This window comes from Rhinolophus sinicus, linkage group LG15, assembly GCF_036562045.2.
Source record: "Rhinolophus sinicus isolate RSC01 linkage group LG15, ASM3656204v1, whole genome shotgun sequence".
Lineage (NCBI taxonomy): Eukaryota > Metazoa > Chordata > Mammalia > Chiroptera > Rhinolophidae > Rhinolophus > Rhinolophus sinicus.
The window spans coordinates 49,756,448-49,776,660 of record NC_133764.1 but is presented as its reverse complement, the minus strand read 5'-3'; the positions used below and the strand labels follow the sequence as shown (position 1 = coordinate 49,776,660).

The following is a 20,213-nucleotide window of genomic DNA, read 5'->3' as shown; positions in this document are numbered from 1 at the left end:
AATGTGGGTGGTGGATGGGTGCCCTTGCTCAGGGGTCCCCTGGGGAGGGCAGGCAGGGTGGGCAAATCAGACACTGTTAAGAAAGTGTACAAACTTTACTGGAGCACATACATACACACACACACACCTGTGGATAGGGAAGAGCACCTGGCCACAGGGTCCACAGAAATTGGAGGAGGGGATGGCAGCTTGTACCGTGGCTTCTGCCACAGCCCCCCTTCTGATAGGTTAGGCCTTAGATTAAGGCCCCACCTCTCATGATGATAGGAGAGATTCAGAATGAGGGGTCCAGGATAATTTGGTGTGAGAGAGGTGCTGGGGAGGCCTGAGCAGTGGGCACCTCTGAGCAGGGTCCTGGGGGCTACGGAGTCTTCAGTCTTCAATCCCTCTTCACAGCAGCTGTCTTGGGGCTGGATCCTTCAAAGAAGTGTCCCAGCGCAGGGTCTCCCTGCGTAAACACTTGGTGCCCTTGGCCCCACAGCGGAAGCCAGCAGGACAGCAGTGACGCTTATCCGCACAACAGATGCCCTGGATGGTAAGAGGAGGGTGTGAGAGCTGGACAGAGTGGGACCTGGCCCAGGCCCATACGTAGCCCCAGGGTTGGGGGTGGCACTGACCTGGCGATAGGGACAGCAGGCCCAGCCCTCATGGCTATCTCGGCAGCAGGTCTGGTTATCATGGCAGAAGTGCCCCTCCCCACAGTCCACGTTCCCCACATCCATGTGAGGGCCTCGGGTCAAGTGGGCAGCGTGGTGGGCAGAATCCACCTCCTTCTCACAGGTTCGGGCCTTCACATTGCAGGTATACCCAGCCGGACAGCAGTGCTGGCGGTCCTCACAGCACACAGCCTGGGGGTATAGAGCAGCATTACGCTCTTGTCCCCCTCTCTGCCCGGACTCAGCTCCCCTTCCAGGAGCAGGCGATGAGTACTTACGTGGGGCAACTGGCAGCAGGCCCAGCCCCCACTTAGACTTGGACAGCAGGTCTGCCCCACTGGGCAGCTGGTGTGCTGGTCACAGCCCATGTCTCTGGGGTGGGACAGGGAAGCCCGGTGGGCAGGCATCTTCTCCAGTCCAGCTACTCTCTTGTTCCCCCTGTGACACTGCCCCTCAGCCAAGCAAGTGTAGCCCTGGGGGCAGCAGTGCTGGTGGTCCGAGCAGCAGACAGCCTGGGGAAGGAGGGGGCAGAAAGGGTAGTCTAAGAAGCTACTATGTGGGATAGAATGCTGAGCCCCCACCGAACCCCACTCCGCCTCTCCTGCTCACAGCTCCTCCAGCTGGGAATGAAATCTGACAGAGCTGGCGTGCCACTGTGGACTAGGCAGAGGGCAGAAGAGCAAGGTAACAGGAGTCTGGCCACCCGCCCAAGCCAAGACACTGTCCCCCAAAGCTATACCCCTACGCAATCACCTCTGGGATAGGACAGCAGCCCCACTCCCCAGACGTGAGTCTACAGCAGGTATTGGAGGAAGGACAGCTGAAGACGTTATCACAGGGGACATCACTCTCCATGGCTTGGGGGTCTGGCAGGCTGAGGTGGGCTGGGGCCTGCTCCATCCAGGGCAGGGGGCGGCCCTCCTGTTCACAGGTACCCTTCTCTGTGTCACACTTAAACCCGGCCGGACAGCAGTGTACGTGGTCCTCACAGCACACAGCCTAGGTTAGATAGAGAGGGAACAGTGGGCACAGGGGCCTAGCTGGCTGTCACCATCTGATCAGCCCGGCCCACCCGCCATTCGTGGGTACCTGGACAAAAGGGCAGCAGCCCCAGTCCCCTGACTGTAGGCGGCAGCAGGTGTAGTCGTCTGGGCAGCTCACCTCCATGTCACACTTCACCTCCTGTACTGTGAGTTAGGCAAGGAGGACAGGTCAGCAGTGGCACTGGGGACCCTCTGGGGTGCCTACCCTTTGCCAGCTCCACAGCTGGGACCAGATGTTGAGGATGAAGGACCATCCCTGGCAGGGATCCTAAGGCAAAGCCCAATGTGGAGAAAAGGGGGCTGTACCTGCCCTGGCCCCTCCATGCGGTCATCGGTCCCCCATCCCCATATCTGTTCCTGGAGCAACCTGGAGGAGAGCTCCTCCTAGGCATGTGGAATGGTCTGCGGCCTGCCTCTGGTACCTGTGTGTGCCGGTAGCTTGGTGAGGAGGTCCGTAGCGTTCTCCTTAGAGAGGCACTTATTCAGGACCAGGTCACACACACTGTCCTGGGGGCAGCAGTGCAGGTGGTCTGAGCAGCAGATGGCCTGGGGGAGGCAGGGGTGGGTCTTTGTGATTCCAGTTGAGCACAAGGCTCAGCCAGGCCCACAGCTGGCACTGCCTCAACCCCCCACTAGGGGGTAGCATGAGTTCTGAGCAGCCAGGCTCCCAGCAACCAGACAGCCAGCCCCACCCCTGGAGTCCCTGGAAAGTGGCTGTGGGCACATAGCCCAACTGGCTACAGCCCCTCACTCACATTGGGCATTGGGCAGCAGCCATACTTCCCATTAGGCAGCTGGCAGCAGGTAGAACCATCAGGACACTGGGACCGTGTATCCGGGCACATGACCCCTGGAAGGGAAGAGAGCAGCCAGGGTGGAGGGGAACTTTTCCCCAGCTAAGAGCCAGGCAAGGCCTCTCCTCACTCCCAACCCCCAACCCAATGCTCTCCCATGTCTTCACCTGCCCTATTAGTCCTTTGTGCAGGGATCTTCTTTGCCAGAGGGTGGGTACCCGTGGCTGTCAAGCAGCGGGCATGAGCCAGGTCGCAGGTGGTACCATGGGGGCAGCAGTGCACCTTGTCTTCGCAGCAAAAAGCCTGAGAAGAGATGGTCCTCATTCTGTCTTTGCCCCCTTCAACCGGTTGCTTGCCCCCAATGACTTCCCCATCCTGCCATCTTCCCAGACCTGTACCTGGGGCATGGGGCAGCATCCCCAGGAGCCATCAAGCATAGTGCAGCACGTGGAGGAGTTGGGGCACTCAAACTCGCTATCGGGACACTGGACGGCACCCAAGGGGTTGGTATCTGTGGATAGGACGACCCAGGATTCCACCAACACAGTCAGTGAAGGTCATTGCCCCCATCACTCAAGGTGCTGGCGGTACCAGGGCTTGCAGGCCCAGCTACAGAGGGACTAGGGGACGGGCACTAGGGTTCAGTGTTCTCCCAGGCACTCCTAAGCCACTCTCCCACAAGCCAGTCCTTGTCTCAGCAATATGGCACAGGGCAAGGGCATTCATTGACTGGCTTGGCATTAAACCAGCCCCGTTTGGCCTCTGCCCACCCCTGCAATGCCTGGCACTGGTCCGAGAGACTTGCATTCTCTCCTCCCCCTCCTATCCCCAAAGCTGCCCCTTTGTCCAGAGCAGGGGAGTTGCTTAGTACCGATGCCACATGAATGAGGGCAGGAGAGCAGGAATCAAGGTCACCCAGCCGACTGGGCTCCTGGGCACTCTGGCTCTACATGCTGCCCATTCCCTGGCCCTCCACCTCCACCCGGGCTGCACCTGATCTCCGGAAGCAGGACTGCCCATCAGCACTGCAGTGGAAGCCCTGTGGACAGCAGTGGCGGCCATCCCCGCAAGACACAGCCTGTGGGACACAGAGATCCTGGGTTGACTAGGCCCTTTTACCTGGGGGTGGGAGAGTGCAAGAAAAGTGTAAATACAGACCTGAACCCCTCCATCGAGCTTATGGCACCCTCACCTCTGGGAACGGGCAGCAGCTGGAAGTCCCTGAGACAGTCAGGAGGCAAGAGTAGCCAGGAGAGCAATGGGCATCGATCTGGCAGGGCCTGCCCAGACGCCTGCTCAGCACTGTGGGCCATTTGTCCTGGAAAGTGAGGAGAGGATAAATGGGAGGACCAGAGGCTGGTCCCCTCCTGTGGCCCATTCAAGATGACCCTTTGGGAAATCCCAGCTGCCAGCTTTTGCCTGGGCTGAGGGTACTCACTAAAACGGGATTGCAGCAGCTGTAGCTGGCTCCTCCAGGGTCCAGGCAGCAGGCCACAGGGCAGAGCTGTCCATCTGGGCACTGCATTCCAGCCACCAGCCCTGCCACTAAGGCCACCCAGATCACCAGGGTCCACATGGTCCACCTGCAGAATATCAAGAGGCATTTGGCAACTAGCTTAGTCCACGCCATCCCTGATTCTGGGGCCAGTCTCCTCCCAGGCCCAGGACTACGTGAGCCTCCCCACAACTTGTCCAGGGAGGAAGCCAGTTGTGGTTTCTGAGATTCAGTTCCCTACATTTGTCCTGTATGTGTCACGCCTGCACCAGCGCATGTACACCCATGAGCATGAATGCTGACATGAGTACATATGAATCTGTGTCCCCAACACATGGTCTAGCACTTGAGTTTCTGGGTGAGTGTGTAGACATGTGGGCATGTGAGAATCAGGAAGATTTGTGGCTTTTGTGGGTCTGATCTGTGGGAAATGAGGCCACCTCTGGGGGGGAGGGGAGGCCATCAGTAGCCATGGGAAGATGTGGCTGGGGTGCAAGGAGGGAGTACCGTCCTGAAGAAAAGTCAGGTTTCCACTTACCCAGCGAGCCCCTCCAGATGCCTCCTCGTCTGATACTGTGCTCACACCTGCACTCTGCAAAGGCCTATTGGTGAGAGGTCACATGATGACATGGTAAACCACGGGGTTGTGAAAGTTGTGAAAAGGGAAGTGAGGTGGCCAGTGGAGTGTAGGCTGCCTCCCCCAGAGGCCGGCCACAGCCGACCCACTGACTGTCCTCTCCTTACCCAGGGAAAGGGACACACAGTCTGGGCCAGCCTTTAAGACATCTGTGTTCTAATGGTCCCCCAACACCACCAGGCCCTTTTAGACGCCCAAGCGTACCATACTCCTACCTCGGCCTCTCCCCCTACCCTAGAGCTGAAACTCAGTTGCACAGGGAGAGAAACCACGAGTGCCCACCCAGCTGCTGCTCTGAGTCAGTAGAAAGAACTAGCCAGGTCTGTGGCAGGGGAGAGGTAGGGAAGCGTGCAGCCTCTCGCTTCCTACACAACTCTTCCCCCATGATCAGCCAGCCCTGCTAGTTCCGTGGGGCAGACCTGGGAGACGTTACCCTCCCTGCCTAGAGGGGCAAAAACAGCAATGTTTGTTGAGCCTCTCAGGAGCCAGTTTAAACACTCTGTATTTTCTTTCTTCTTTGCAACCACCAACCAAAGTAGTAATTATTACCTTTACTTTTCAAGGGAGGAAACTGAGGTTCAGAGATGTTAAGCAATACACCCGTTTTATATATCAAGTCATGGAGATAACAGGCTTTGATGGCTCCAGGGCATATTGGAACTGGGTTCATTTCACATGTGGCACTATGGACAGTGCATTGGAATGAACAAACCCTGGGAGGATAGAGGCCTGGGGTCCAAGCAGAGAAGGGGGACAGAAGTATTTCCTGGACAGGACAGAAATGGGAAGAACATGGGCTGCCTGGATACTGCACTTGGGTCCTAGACCTACAATTGCCACTGATTGTGAGTGCCTCAAAGTTTGCTCCCTGTCTCCGGCCTCAGTTCCCACTGAGTGTGCGTGGACAGTGCAAGCGCACTGCGTGGCAGGGCATCGCACACAGAGTCACGCACATCCTCTCTCCCTCACCTGCCTTCCCTCAGAGTCCCCTCCCCAGCACAGAGACCATTCCCAGGAGGCCATCTCCTGCCAGGTAAGGATGAAGAAGGCTGGTTCTAGACGTTGGTCCCTTTCAACTTCTCGGGGCACCCACTTCTTGGCTTAGGCCAGAAGGGATGCCTGTCGGTACAGATCTCAGACTATTCAGCACCCTAGTTATTTATTTATGTTTATTTTCCTTTTGGGGTATCCTGAGGTTAGGGAGTATAGTGTATGCATCTACTGAACACACATGCACACACACTCAGGACCAGGGATGGGAGAGAAGAGGGCCCAGTTCCTCTCAGGAGTGTTCTGAGCTATGGCCTCTCTCACCCCACGCCATCCACACGGCCACACCAGAGAGGGACAGGAGCCTCTTCAAGCTCCCAGCTCTGTCATCTTCCACTAGATGGCATCTCCCAACGCTGAGTGCCAGGAGGAGAGAGAGATTCCCAAAAGGTGAAACAATCCAATTACGAGTGAGCAGAAAAAAGTGGCTGGGAGAGGCGGAAGTCAGCTTGTCCCACCCTCAAGAGAGGAAGTAAGGGAGAGCCAGACACAACCCTCCCAAGTCCCTACTACCTTTGAGAAGGCCTGAGTCTCAAGTTCAACTCCCAGCCCTCTGAGCTCCTGGCCAGAGTGGGCACCTCTCCCTCTACCAGACGTGTGGGCACTACCCACCACCAGCAGCAGCACCAGCACCAGCTGATGGGGGGCGGAGGTGGTTCAAGAACGGAGTGGTCCCTGCTTTGGGAAAAGGGGCTGCAGCTTCCGGGATGCTGGAATGTAGAGGGAGATTGCCCCTTTCTAAGGGGGTCACTGCTATTACTGCTTACTCCCAACCTTCATAAAACTCCCTCCAATACATCGCAAACCCCCAAATGAGATTCTCTAAGTGAATCTTCTCCTGCCTCCCAGCTAAAACTCCAGAGGAACGTCAAGCCCCCACGTCCCCTTGAAGAAGCAAGGGAGAGGTCTGCGCCCCCGACCTCCTTACCTGTGTCCCGTTTGGCGCTCGCTGGGTAGGAGCCACCCCACAGCTCCAGGTCTTGGGCCTCGCAGCCCGATGGCCCGCCCACCTCAGTTTCCATTGGCCAGATGTCCGGGCTGTCGTCCTCCCATTCGCTACTTGTCGACGTAGGGCTGGGCCACCCTGGAGTGCTGTGCTTTTCTACTCAATACCCTCACCTCCCAGCCTGACTCTCCCACCCTCCATTTCTAGGGATCATGTGATCGGAGAATCATGTGATGCCCTGGCTTGCTCAACCCGGCTTCGGGTACCGGCCTCGCAGCCTCCTGCGGCCGCCTAGTAGAGTTTGCTGGAGACCGGGCAGCGTCTGTCTGGAGATATTGACAGCCAGGGGAGCTGCTCCTTCAAGTGTGCGTTCAAGGGCATTTAAAGGATGTCCGCTTCTGCATTTGGGACATTTGTGCGTCCTGTTTCTATTCTATTCAACAAATTCAGATTAAACTTTGAGGTTGAAGGAGAGTTGTAAGGGTACCAGGATAAACAGCCCTCAGGCCCTTTCTCAAGGTGCTCACAGCGGAGGATGGGGTGGAGAAGGGAGACAGACTTGGATTAAATCTAATTTAAGGTACAACGTCGTGTGCCAAATGCTGTAGATGGGTATAGGGAAGAAGTAGTAGGTTAGCTCTAGGCGGGAAGAAGAGATTTAATTCTACCTTGGGGGCAAATTTTTAAACTGAGTCTGGGAGGATTTTAACGTAGGTCGGAAGAGTTTGAAGAAATGGCTAGACAGGGGAAGCTGGGAAGAGCACTAGGAAACCAGATGGAAAGGGCAGCCTTGGGCAGGGACTGAATGCCAAGTTCAATAGAGTAGGCTTGAGGAGTTGCTGGGAGCCTGGCCCAAGGCTGGGCAGGGGATGAGTGCATAGTGGAAATGGCTTACTAGTTTCAGATGGTGCTGCCTTCCAGGAATTGACATGGCCGGCGAGGAGAGAAAACGTACTACATAGAATGGATTAGCCAGCAACAGAGCCAGACTGCTCAGTGCCAAAGGGCCTGGTCCAGGCAGAGATGAGTGATGGGAGATGCACCAGGAGAGAGGAGAGGCCCAGAGAAAACCTGGTGCTGGGCCTTGGAGGAAGGAATAGAGAGGGCTGCAGACTAAGGGAAGAGCTTGAGCTGAGTGTGAAGCTGGGATAGGGGCCAGATAGGAGTCTGGGTAGGGAAGCATGGCAGGGTTGAGGAATTCTGTGGCAGCACCGCTCAGCTTCATTGTTAGAGAGGGTCCAGACAGTGAGTAAGGCTTCTGCTGAGAATCTGAGACTATTCTGCACACTGGTACACTTGTGCATATTTTCCTTCCTGTGTATCCTGAGGCAAGGGGGTATAGCTTATGCTTCTATTGATAAAGCACATGCATGCACACACAATTTTTATGAAATGTTAGGCAAATCAATAAAGTAACCTATTAGTCACAACTACACAGAACTAGAAGGAAAAAAACACTAGAGTGACTAAAACAAGTCAGCCCTCTTTATCTGTGGGTTCCACATTCATGGGTTCAACCAACCAGGGATCAAAAATATTTGGAAAAAAATGTTACATTGTTGCTGATGTGTACTATATCGTTAGGCCTATGATGGTTGCGTCTCTACTGAACATTTTTCTCTTGTTATTATTCCCTAAACAATACAGTATAAAACTATTTACATAGCATTTACATTGTATTAGGTATGATAAGTAATCTAGAGATGGTTTAAAGTGTGCACAGGTTATGTACAAAAACTGCCATTTTATATAAGGGACTTGAACATCCATGAGTTTTGGTATCCATGGGGGGTTCTGGAACCTATCTCCTGTTTATACCAAGGGATGCCTATATCACAAAATCTGTAAAGAAGTGATTTTCCCCACCAGGGCCATTTGGCAGTGTGTGGGTACATTCTAGGTTGTCACAACGGGGGGGAAGTGCGATTGGCATCTAGTGCGCAGAGGCCAGGGATGCTGCTGACCATCCTACAAAGCGGAGGACAGACCTCACAACAAAGATTATTTTGCCCCAAATGTTGGCAGCGCTGAGGTTGAGAAACCGTCTCTAAAGGATCATAAACTTTCTCCATGAAAGAGCTCAAAGTTTTCCTCACACAGAGCCTCTTTTCTCTTATTTCATATATTTTAAATAAATGTTGTCATCTGACTTCCCAGCATCAAGATTATAGAACGATCAGGAGATGTGTGTGTGCTGTAGTTTCTAGAAGTAGTAACTTTGAGTTTCGCAAGGATTAAAAGTGTTCAACAGGAAAAATGGCAAAAAGCAGACTGAAGAACTTAGAAGCCCAACATCCTAGGGACATTGTGTCTAGGGATAAACAGTCTTGGACCATATGGGCCATATGGACATCACTCTTAAAGGACAGTAGTTAGTAGTCAAGGTACGAGCCTGAGCATTCACAGAAATTTGAATCATAGGCAGTGTGGGGACAGAGCCCCAGAAAGTAGTTTACAGGCTCTCGGCCTCACGTGGAAGGGTGCTGGCTCGGGTGGTGAATGGCCGTTGGCTGTGGCTGATTGGCTGTCGGCTGTGGCCGGTTAGCCGATTGGCCGCTGGTATAACTGCTGCGGCTACGAAGGATTGCTGAGGATTGCCGAGGAGCCGAACAGAGCCGAAGAGAGCGGAAGAGGAGGGCCGAGGAGAGCGGAAGAGGAGAGCCGAGAGAGAGGAACAGAGGAGAGAGTGAAGAGTCATCGGTCGGTTGGCGGAAAAGCGGACGGCAGGTCGGCGTCCGGTGGGCCCAGCCTCCAGTGAGACCATAGTGGTATGACTCCCCTACCTATGGCTCCGTGGGTGTTCCTTTTCGGCCTCACCATATCCTGCGTTCTTGTGTGGGGAGCGGGAGCAGAGACCCCGCAGGCCGCCCCGCCTGAAAGATGGCGCGGCAAGAAGGCCTCCGCGCACGACAAATGGCGCAGCGAGCAGGGTCACCCACACGACAGGCAGTTACTCTGATTGTTACAGCAAAGAAATGTAAAACATATTTATTAAATAGCTTGTCAAAATGAATGCAGTGAACCTCCACTTCAATGGAGAGGGTACAGTGGAGAGGCACCAAGGACTGCAGAACTTCTCCCATATTCCTCAAAAAACACTCCAGTGTCCTTATGCCCTCCAATTCAGGAATCTCTCTCCCTCTGCCTTTCGCTTTTAAGGAGAGAGGATCATTCTGTGAACAGGGAAGACGGAAAAGAAGCAAATTTCCAGAATCACAAAGAGATTTTACATAAAATAATCCATCCCCATTTGCCCCATTCCCTGACCTTCCCAGAGGCCTTTGGCTAGGCCTTGTGATTTTTAATTTTGATAAAATTAATTGACTATAAATGTGAGGGTTTATTTCCAGACTCTCAATTCTATTCCATTGATCTATGTGTCTGTCCCTATGCCATTCATTACCACTCTGTCTTATTGGTACTCATTGGTGCTCTGTACCATTGTTTTGTAGCAAGTTTTGAAATCGGGAGAAGTGGGAGTCCTCCAACTTCTGTTTAAGATTGTTTTGGCTTTTCTCAAATTTCTATGTGAATTTTAGGATCAGTTTCTGCAAAGCAGACAGCTGAGATTTTGATAAGGAACGCAGTGAATCTGTAGGTCAATTTGGGGTGTACTGCGTCTTACTAAGTCTTCCTAACCATGAACATGGGATGTCTTTGCATTTATTTATTAGTTTGTTTTTTGACAGTTGCCAAGTATTCCACACTATAGATGTTACATAATTTACTTAACCATTCTCATTTAATGGACTTTCACATGTGTCCAATTTTTTGCAGTTACAAATAATTATGCAATGAATATTTGTGAACATGTCTCTGAGTGTATATGTGGGGGTTAAATTCCTAAAAGTAACATTGCTGGGTACAGGGTATACACATTTGAAATGTTAATACCAAATTGCCTTAAAATTTTTCCAATTTACACTCTCAGTCACAGTATTTAAGGGAACTTATTTTCCATAATCTCATCAACATTGGATACACCACTTTAAATTTTTTTTGCCTATCTTATGACAGAAGGTATTTTCTGGTTGTTTTATCTGCATCTCCTTGACCTCAGGGAAGTGGAGTATTTGGGCATATGCTTATGCTGCATATGTATTTCTTCTGTGAATTACCTGTTCTTAACTGGATTAGTCAGGGTTCTCTAGAGAAACAAAACGAATTGCTGTGTATATAGAAAGAGATCTATTAAAAGAAATTGGCTCACCTGATTATGGAAGCTAGTAAATCCAAAATACGCAGTGTGAGCCAGCAGGCTGGAGACTCAGGAGAGTGGATGATGCAGAAATCCTAAGGTAGTCGCTAGAGCATTTCCTCTTGCTTGGAGAGGCCAGTCTTTTTGTTCTATGCAGGCCTTCAACTGATTGGATATGGCCCACCCACATTGTGGTGGGCAATTCGCTTTACCAACAATTTACCAATTTAAATGTTAATCTTATGGTGGGCAATTCGCTTTACCAACAATTTACCAATTTAAATGTTAATCTTATCCATAAACACCCACCAAGTTGACAGATAAAACTATCTTATCATCCTTTGTTCATTTTTCTATAGTGTTTATATTTTTCTTGTTGAATTGTGAGAGGTCTTTATATATTCTAGATATTACCTGTCTTGCAGATATTTCCTCCAATCTGTCATTTGTATTTTATCTTTGACTATGATAACTTTTGTGGTCAGAAGTTGTGTTATTGTTACATCATCTGAAATCTAGCAATCAATCTCTTCCCTCGTGACTTCTGCCTTCTCTGCTTGCTTAAGCAGTTATAAATATGTTCTTCCTAGTCCATTTCTATTCCTGTTGCAGCCCCAGCTGGACTGGACCTCGGAGGCCAGCCCTTTCCTGGATTGAGGCACCACAAGTGACAGGAGGTCCCACTCAGGAGCCTGGCATGGAGAGGCCCCTGGATGTGTCTCTCTGGCTAAGAGGTTCTTCCAGGGCAACTCTGGGGCTGCGTTCAGAGGTGGTGGTCTGGATACAGGACTAGAGAGTTCCCTTTTCCTCCTTCCACTTCTCTCATTCTGTCCCTGTTTCTTCCAATCACCCCTTCAGGGTTTTCTTCATTCAGAGTTACTGTTCTGCTCCCACAGAAGAGTCACAGCAGGGGCCTTTCCCCTCTGAGATCTTGAGTTGCCAGATAAGACATAAGATGCCCAGTTAAATTTTCATTTCAAATTAGAAACTAAGTTTTTTAGTATAAGTGTGTCTCATGCAATACCTGAGACATAAAAATTTCTCCTTGTGTATCTCAAATTCAAATTTAACTGGGCTTCTTGTATTTTCATTTGCTAAATCTGGCAGCCCTGAAGACTAAGGTTGAAGTGAGGGCAAAAGAACAGCGTCCCCCTCCCACATGCCTACTCCTTCCCCTTCCTGCCTGAGTCACGTTGGGGTGAGCAATTGTTGCCCCAGTTCCTGAGGCGCCTGCCCTCCTCATCAGGCACCTGACTGGTGCCTGTGGGACTTGACGAGGCCCTCGAGGCTGTCTGGGTGGGTGTGGGGGTGGGGAGTCAGGAACAGGCCAGTGTCTGGGCCAGAGGCTATGGCAGGATATTTGGCAACAGAGGTACTGGACAAAATCAGGAGACCTGGATTCTCATCCCAGCTTGCTCAGTGCCGGAGGGCAGGCTACCTTCCTTGTTGCTTTTTAATCTATTAGTATTTTTATCAAAGTGTAACATGCAAATACATTTTAGTCAAATTATCACACAAAGCAGCACTCTTATCCTCTCTTTTCCTACCCCAGACATCCACTTTCAAACCCTTTAAAAGTTTCATCTGTGAGTTTTCCTTGCATCTCTAAATCAGTATGTTAAAGGGAATTCTTGATTCGCCTTTGGTCTCTGTGCGTTCATCTGGGTGGTGGGTGAGCAGTACCTGACTCCCTGTCAGCTGGGAGACTCAGAGTCTTTAGGAGCTGCGGCTGCTCCCCCTGGCCCGAGGGACAGGACCACATCTAAGTGCAGGTAGAGTGACGCTGGATGGCATCTTTAAATCCAGTTGTGGGGGGCAGGATGTGGGGTGGTGGAAGGAGAGGGGAGGGGAGAACGGGGAAGGGAAAAGCAGTTTGGAGAAGCCTGGGAGGGGAGTGACTTACTTGGCTCTGCAGAGGCCCTGGCTGGAGGGGTCCTCTGACCCAGGGTTCTCAGCCCCAGTCGCCCACCGGAATCACCTGGGGGGTGTTTGTAGCTACAGAGGGTCTGATGTGCAAGGCTGAGGACCCTTCATCTCGCTGAACCTCTTTATGCAACGAGGAACCTGGTGCTCGGAGGAAAGTCCTCTCGGTCCTCCTCTCTCACAAGCTGCATGCCTTGACTTAACCTCCCTGCCTCATGTCCTGGTCAGTTCACTGAGGAGATTGACAACGAGGCCCTCCCCTCCATGGAATGAGGTAAGGCCTACGGAGCCCCCAGCACAGGGCCTGAGCCCAGTATGAGTTCAATGAATGATTCCTCCCCTCAGGCCCTCACAGCACCACCCCTCACACCTTACCTGAGAGATTGCCCACCGCCCCTTGGCCCCCCTCACTCTCTCCTCCCTAGCCCCCACCCACATGTCCTTCCTCCCAGAAACCCACCTGGATCCACCCTGTGGCTGCACCCTTTCCCATCCCGCTTGGCCTGACGTCCAGAACTCTGTCCACCTGGGGCAATTGACAGTGGGTCCATTTCAGACTCCTGTGCAGGGCGCCCCTCAGACTGAGCTCATCAGGTTCCCTCAGCCAGACAAGAGTAAAGGTGGCAGAAGGAGAAGCAATCGCTCAGCGATGGGGCAGGGGCGGGGAAGACATGGGGTACGATTGGCTTGCTGGGGCTGGGCTGACTTCTCCCATCCAGATGTGGGAGCGTCTGCCCCCCTGCAGAAGAGGGATGGGGCTTTCTCGGTTTAAAGTTTCAGTTTCTTGTCTTCTGAGAGCAGTGGATGATCTGGAGAAGAATTTCCAGGTGGGGGCAAACACTGATCCCAGGGAGTCTCCAGGAAGCCAGAGTGGCCCCCCGGACAGGCAGGTGGCAGGGGACAGGAGACAGCTCTTGCCTAGAACCTGGACAATGGGCTGCGACCCAAGCAGTGGGACCGTGTCATTGCCTGCTGGTCTCAAATTCCAGATCTGCCTCTTACCAGCCGGTGACTTTGGCTTATTCTTTGACCCTACATGCCTTCATCTGTATAATGGAGTAACTGTAATAATCTGCCAGGGCATTCAGGAGGACTGACTGCTAACGCATCTATGTGAATTGCCAGGCGCACAGTCGTTCCTCAGTAAACTATCGTTTCCTTCCTTATCACTACTATGTTTGAAAGAATTTTGATAACCAAACTGAATTTGCTCAGAACTAAGGAATTCATTTTCTTATTAAAATTTACAACATCAATGATAATAAAATCTGACCCCATTAGAATGAAACAAGAAAATCCAGCCAAATCCAAGACAGGGGCTCAGGTCCTCCAAACCCTTCACAGGCGCAGGCCCTGGGCCCACATATACGGACACCCTGCCTCTCTCCTGGAAGTGGGTGCTCACTGATCCTGGAAGGCTTGGGAGGGCCGGGGGCCCCATTGGTGATCCAGCCAGTGTCATGCCTTCTGGTGGGTACAGGGAGTACCCCTCCTCATCCTATGCCTTTTTCTGAACTTGAGAATCCCCTGGGGGCAGCTATGCCCCTGAGTGGTTGCTGCATTGCTGGTGGACACCAGGAGTTGGAGCCCAGCTTTTGCCAAGGGCAGCAAGTGGGCAGGTTGGGTCATAAAATGGAAGGCCACTTGGGTTGTGAGCATTGTTGACTAGTTGGAGCTGGGATGTTAATGAGCTTCAGAGCTGGGTGGGGTGGGGAAAGGGAGCAATGAAGCGAGACGATGTTTTTCATACCTACTCTGCGCACGTCACTAAGTTCTTATAACCATGCTGCACAGTATTACCTCCATTTTAGAGATGGAGAAGACACGGAGGGTTTTGTCCAGGGTCGGTATCTAGTCCACGTCAATCAGACCCCAGAGATCTTGCCTGCAGCCCCAGGCCCCAGTGAATGCTGACAACAGCGCCCCCTCCCTCCCTCCCAGCCCTTCCCGCCCACCTGAGCTTCCCCTGCCCTTCTCCAGGCAGGCTCCCTACGACTGGGAGATACCTGCTCCAAGTCACTTGAACAGGTTTTTTAACTCCTCTGAGATGCAGTTTCCTCATCTGTAAAACAGGTACACAGTAACCCCCACGTGCCCTCTACACATTCATGTGAGGTTCAAATGGGATGACAGATGTGAAAAGACCAGTCCTGGGGGTGGGGGGTGGGGGAGGAAGTAGAACCAGGAATAGCATTCTTTCCATTTTAAAGGTGAAAAAACACAGGACCAGAAAAGAGACAAATTCCCCTAACAACTTAGCAGAGAAATCTGTACTCAAATGTACTTCAGGGGACTTTAATTCAGTCTCTTATATTAGGATGGTTGCCGGTATACTTGAGTTTGGTGTTTTAAAAAAGTGGGTCCTGCTAATGTTTATCGTGATTCACATTGTGCCAGGTTCTGTACCAAGTTCCCCTTTAATCTTTAACGCAACCTTGCCAGGTAGGTACAATTATTATCCCTGTCTTACAATGAAAGGAGTAAGACTCAGAGAGGTTAAGCAACTTTACTGCGGTCATGTAGTTGGAAAGGCCTGAAGCCAGAAATTAAATCCAGGGCTGGTCCAGAGCCTGTGTTCGTAACCATCACAATATTCTTTCAGTGTAAGTTACTGTGACATCCGGCCTCTCGACTGAACTTCCTTTCATCCCAGCCTGCTCCACCCTCCCTTGACCTTCACCGTGGGTTAATCTCCAGCAATACTACCTGACTCCCGAGTTTTTTCTTTCTCTAGGCCATCTGAGGCTCTCTCTATCACATGACCCATCCTATTGCCTTCACGGATATCATTACTGTCTGCAATTATCTTATTTACTCATTTGTTTGTGTCTCTACTACAAAATGTGAGCAGAGACCTTATGTGGCTTGCTCCCTGCTGTCTCTCAGTATCTACAACAGTATTTGGCACTCAACAGACACTGAGAAATTAAAAAGAAAAAAGAGAGAGAAACACTCAATAAATCCAAGATGAGAGAGAGAGAGAGACCAAACCTTTGGTCCAGGTCCAGCTGGGGCTGTTCCTCCCCACTTTGGGTCACTATGACCAGGACTCAGCCATGGCATGGCCACACTGGTCAGGTGGCAGACATACTTCAGGCAACCTTGGTCAGAACCTGCATCCCCCAGAGGCAAGGCCACTACAGGGATGGGGCGATGCTTGGTGCCCTCATGGTCCTTTCTGGGGTTCTCAACAGAATCAGATCCGAATCCTGCTTTGGGTAATATGTGTTTTGTAACTCTCCTTTAATGAATTTTCGGAAATGACATTCATAGACAATATAATTTTCCTATGCACGATGTTTTTAGAAATCTGTATAAAGTTCATAGAGTAAATATATAATACACATATAAAGTATTTTATACATAATATACTGTATAAGGGAATATAGAAGAAAAACAAAAAAAAAGTAAAATAAATAACACGTATTTCTGTATGTGAAAGCTCAGGCTCCACGCCGCAAGAGAACAACAGAAGCTTGCAAACGCGCGCATTTCACTGGCGCTGGAAAACCTGAGCCACAAATGCAGGCTTTTACTGGGCCGTTGTGTTAGCAACTCAGCTCACCTGGGCCAGGTAGCCACGGGGATTTTCTAAAATTGTGAATGACCTTTGGTAAAGTTCTAACGGAGATAGAGCCAAATCTTCCCTAGGGTTGCATGGTAGTTTTATTCCTGGAAAATTCAATGTATTTTAAAACCATTCAAAAAAGATGTGGGCGAAATAGAACTAGCTATGATTTTATAACAAGTCTCCCCAGAATGACCGGGGAAAGTTGAGAGGCGTCTGGGACAACTCCTTGTTGTGTCCTACTGTCCTACACTTTATAAGATATTTAGCGTCACTGTCCTGCCATCTGTCAAAAGCCAAGGGCCCCAATCTTTTAGACTTCATCAATTTCCTAAATGTCCCCTAGGGGGCGGTAGCGCTCTGATCGAGAACAACGGCCTGGCATTCGTCATGTGAAGGGACTGTCATGCAGTTCCCCTTCCACGGCATTCTGTTACAAACAAGGCTGCCATGAAGGCTGAGCTGGTGTCATTTCGCACATGTGCTAGTGGATGATGGGTGGAGGAATTCACAGAAGTGGCCTGGCTGAGTCACAGGCTTTGAGCAGTTGGAATTTTGATAGTTATGGCCAAAAACTGCCTTCCACGGAGGCAGATTAATCCACACGCCGCCAGCAGAGCAGGAGAGAGCCTGTTCCCAGGCTGGGGTGGGGGTGTCAGTTCTGAAAAGCCTCAACCAGGACACTTCCCCTCTGAGGGCCACCTCCTCAGAGCACACTGAGGGTCCCTCCAGTAAAGTCTTGGGTGTCAAAAAACTCACCAACCCATGTTCTCAGGCCACGGACCAAGGGACGGTAGGAAGGCCTTTCCCTAGGTAGGCTGATCCTGGCAATTACATTTATTAATATTTATTTTTTTAATCTACAAAAAAAAGACAGCTTTGTTGCTCTTCTGATTCTATAAGTAATACATACGTGTTTCAGAGGGGGAGGATGCCTTTCCCCACCAACTTTTTATTCTGAAAACTTGAAAAGCTTCAGAAAAAGTGCAAGAATGTCACAATGAGCACCCATACACCCTTCGCCTTGATTCACCAGTTGTTCATATTTTGCTACATTTGCTTCCTTTCTCTCTCTCTCCCATTCAAGACTAAATTGCAGGGGTATTTACCCCTAAACACTTCAGTGTGCCTTTCCTAAGAACAAGGACATTCTCCTACAAAACTACAGTATGGTTATCACACTCAAAAATTTAACATTGGCTGGCCCGGTGGCTCAGGCGGTTAGAGCTCCATGCTCCTAACTCCGAAGGCTGACGGTTCAGTTCCCACATGGGCCAGTGGGCTCTCAACCACAAGGTTGCCAGTTCAATTCCTTGACTCCCGCAAGGGATGGTGGGCTCCGTCCCCTGCAACTAAGATTGAACATGGCACCTTGAGCTGAGCTGCCGCTGAGCTCCAGGATGGCTCAGTTGGTTGGAGCGCGTCCTCTCAACCACAAAGTTGCCAGTTCGACTCCCGCAAGGGATGGTGAGCTGCGCCCCCAGCAACTAGCAACGGCAACTGGACCTGGAGCTGAGCTGCGCCCTCCACAACTAAGACTGAAAGGACAACAAATTGACTTGGGAAAAAAAAGTCCTGGAAGTACACACTGTTCCCCAATAAAGTCCTATATAAAAAAAATCTCATTGATAAAATAATGTCCAATGTACAGACCTCATTCCGTTTTCTCCAGGTGTCTCAGTCAAGTCCTCTATCACTCCCCACCCCTCCGTGCCTTCAGGGTCCAACCAAAGACCTGACTTGGCATTTAGCTACGAGCCTGGAGTTTGGATTTCTCCTCTTGGGCTCAGTGGTCGGGAAGCACCAGGAAGGCAGCTCTATGGGGGGACGGCGCTGGCCCTGAACTCAGAGGTGCTGGTTGGGTCCACAGGAGGGACCTGAGCCTTACTTCAGCCCATAAATGTCTTCCTGGGCTCTGGGGCTGCACGCTGGATGAGACAGTTCCAGGGGGGCCCTGGAAGAATTCAGCCTCACAATAAACTACCTCCTGTTTATGTCGCTTCCCCAGTGCTAGATAAGGACTTGTCCATCAGTTCCCACCACAACCCCTGGGGCTGGTACCATTTTCTCCCCTTTTACAGTTGATAGGAAATTCTGTTTTTCCATTCAATGAGGAAGCCAGCGATGGCCACATGGGGCCACATGATGCCTCTGGAAGGACCGCTGGGTGCTCTGTCAGTGTGGACTGTGGCTGAGTCAGACAGGACAGTGGCTGCCTCCTCCTTAAGCCTCCAGGCTGCTCCTCTGTTCAGGCAAGTCTAGCCCAGGGCTTCATGGGCATCTCAAGGCTCCTGCTCCACCCCAACGCCACCATGCTCATTCTTGGGAAGTGCCTCCACCGGCTCCAGTGGTGTCTTATCACCCATGGATAATCTTTCCCGCCTGCCCAGACTGCTGCCACCACACTGGCCTTTGGTCACACCAACGACGCCCCCAAGGTTTCTTAGTCTCAAAGCATTTGTCTGTAGGGGAAGACAGAGTCTGTGATCTGCTCAGCTCCAGGACGCTGGCAGGGGCCACAGAACCATTTGTTGACTCTTCACATAGCTTTTACAGATGTGGCTTTAGCTAAGAGTCTGTAAGTTAGGCAGGACAAGTGACATCATCCTTATTGTCAAATGAGGAAACTGAGGTGTAGTGACAAATCTCAAAGGCATCCTATTGCAAGAAGAAAACCAGAAATGAAGTGCAAGCCCTTCGTTCTACTGTGGGGTAAACTGAGGCTCGGAGGTCACCAGGTTTGATTCCTGGCTCTGATACTTTGCAGCTGTGTGTTCTTGGCTCTGGGAAGGAAGGGGTGTAAGGAGTTATAAGTATCTGTGCCTGCATTTGGAGGCTGAGGTAGGACCAGAAGCAGAACCTGGTTGTTCTAGAGGCCCTTTCCAGCACTTTCTGTGCCACAGGTTCTGGGAGACAATCAATAATAATAATAATGTCACTGAATGATTGTGACATGCCAGACAAGGGTCTAAGCACTTTACAGCTATGAACTCATTAAATTCTCACATAATTCCTGTGAGGCAGGTGCATTATTACTCCCATCAGCTTCTTTTATAAATGGGGGAACTAAGGCTTATAGTTGTTAAGATACTTGCTAGAGGTGGCACAGCTGCTGCAGAAGGAGATTGGAGCCAGGTCCCTGCCTCCCACGTGCTCTCTTGAGGCAGAAAAATGGTGCTGTTAGTTTTTGGAGTTCTTAGGGTCTGAGGCCTGAGTAGACGAAACCTTTGCGGGTGAGCAAGTCACTGCAGGGAGCAGAGGGTTGGGTTGAGAATGGGATGGGGTGGGAACTCCTCTGGAGTCAGAGAGGAGGGGGTTTGAAGTCTAGCTCTTTCATTTGAGTGACCTTAGCGCGATTTAACCTCCGCTTTCTCATTCGTAAAATGGGAGATTGTATGGGAGAAACCTGAGTTCTGCTCCACACTAGAGTCATTACACGCAAGGACCTCAGTTTCCTCCTCTGTAAAATGGGGAGAATAATCTCTTGGCTGATGGCTGTGAAACGGTTGGTAAACCATATGGTAAACCATAACTTTGAGGCTGTAAATGACCTTAATAGAAGCTGGGTTTTCGCCTTAACCTACAGTTTATAAAATGGTTTTGTGTCATTTCAGTCCTCAGCTTCGTGTGGTAAGGAAATAGAAAGGGCGCCTTCCCTCCAGCTCTTTAGACCAGCGGTCACTTCACCGGTTACTGACTGCACTCTCTCCGCCCCCAAATTCGGTGAGAAGTCGCTAAGCCTTTTCTCAGGGAAAGCTGATGGTTGGCCCCTTGGAACCTACCTGCTAAGGCCGCGTGCGCCGGCTGGCTGGGCCTTTCCGGGTCCCGACGCGACAATTTCTGGGCGTGAGGGGCGGGGAAGCTGATGACGTCAACTACACGACGCGGCCTACACTTCTTAAA

The 20,213-nt window shown here is 51.1% G+C and overlaps 1 protein-coding gene across 2 annotated transcripts; it reads right to left on the bottom strand.

Moving 5' to 3' along the window:
• Positions 1–80: 80 nt before the first annotated feature.
• GRN (granulin precursor) lies at positions 81–6,831 on the bottom strand. 2 transcript variants are annotated; one of them, XM_019752325.2, is made up of 14 exons: positions 6,604–6,831; positions 4,527–4,590; positions 3,932–4,076; positions 3,686–3,811; positions 3,487–3,571; positions 2,892–3,004; positions 2,661–2,796; positions 2,455–2,549; positions 2,122–2,245; positions 1,746–1,843; positions 1,410–1,655; positions 935–1,168; positions 618–848; positions 81–528 (listed from the first exon to the last, which is right to left on the bottom strand). In XM_019752325.2, exons 3-14 carry the CDS (start codon positions 4,067–4,069, stop codon positions 391–393), a joined length of 1,764 nt encoding a protein of 587 aa, XP_019607884.2. In that variant the 5' UTR covers positions 4,070–4,076; positions 4,527–4,590; positions 6,604–6,831; the 3' UTR covers positions 81–390. The 2 variants fall into 2 exon arrangements, with proteins under 2 accessions (XP_019607884.2, XP_019607885.2); XM_019752326.2 differs by lacking the exon at positions 6,604–6,831 and adding an exon at positions 6,189–6,345.
• Positions 6,832–20,213: the final 13,382 nt, after the last annotated feature.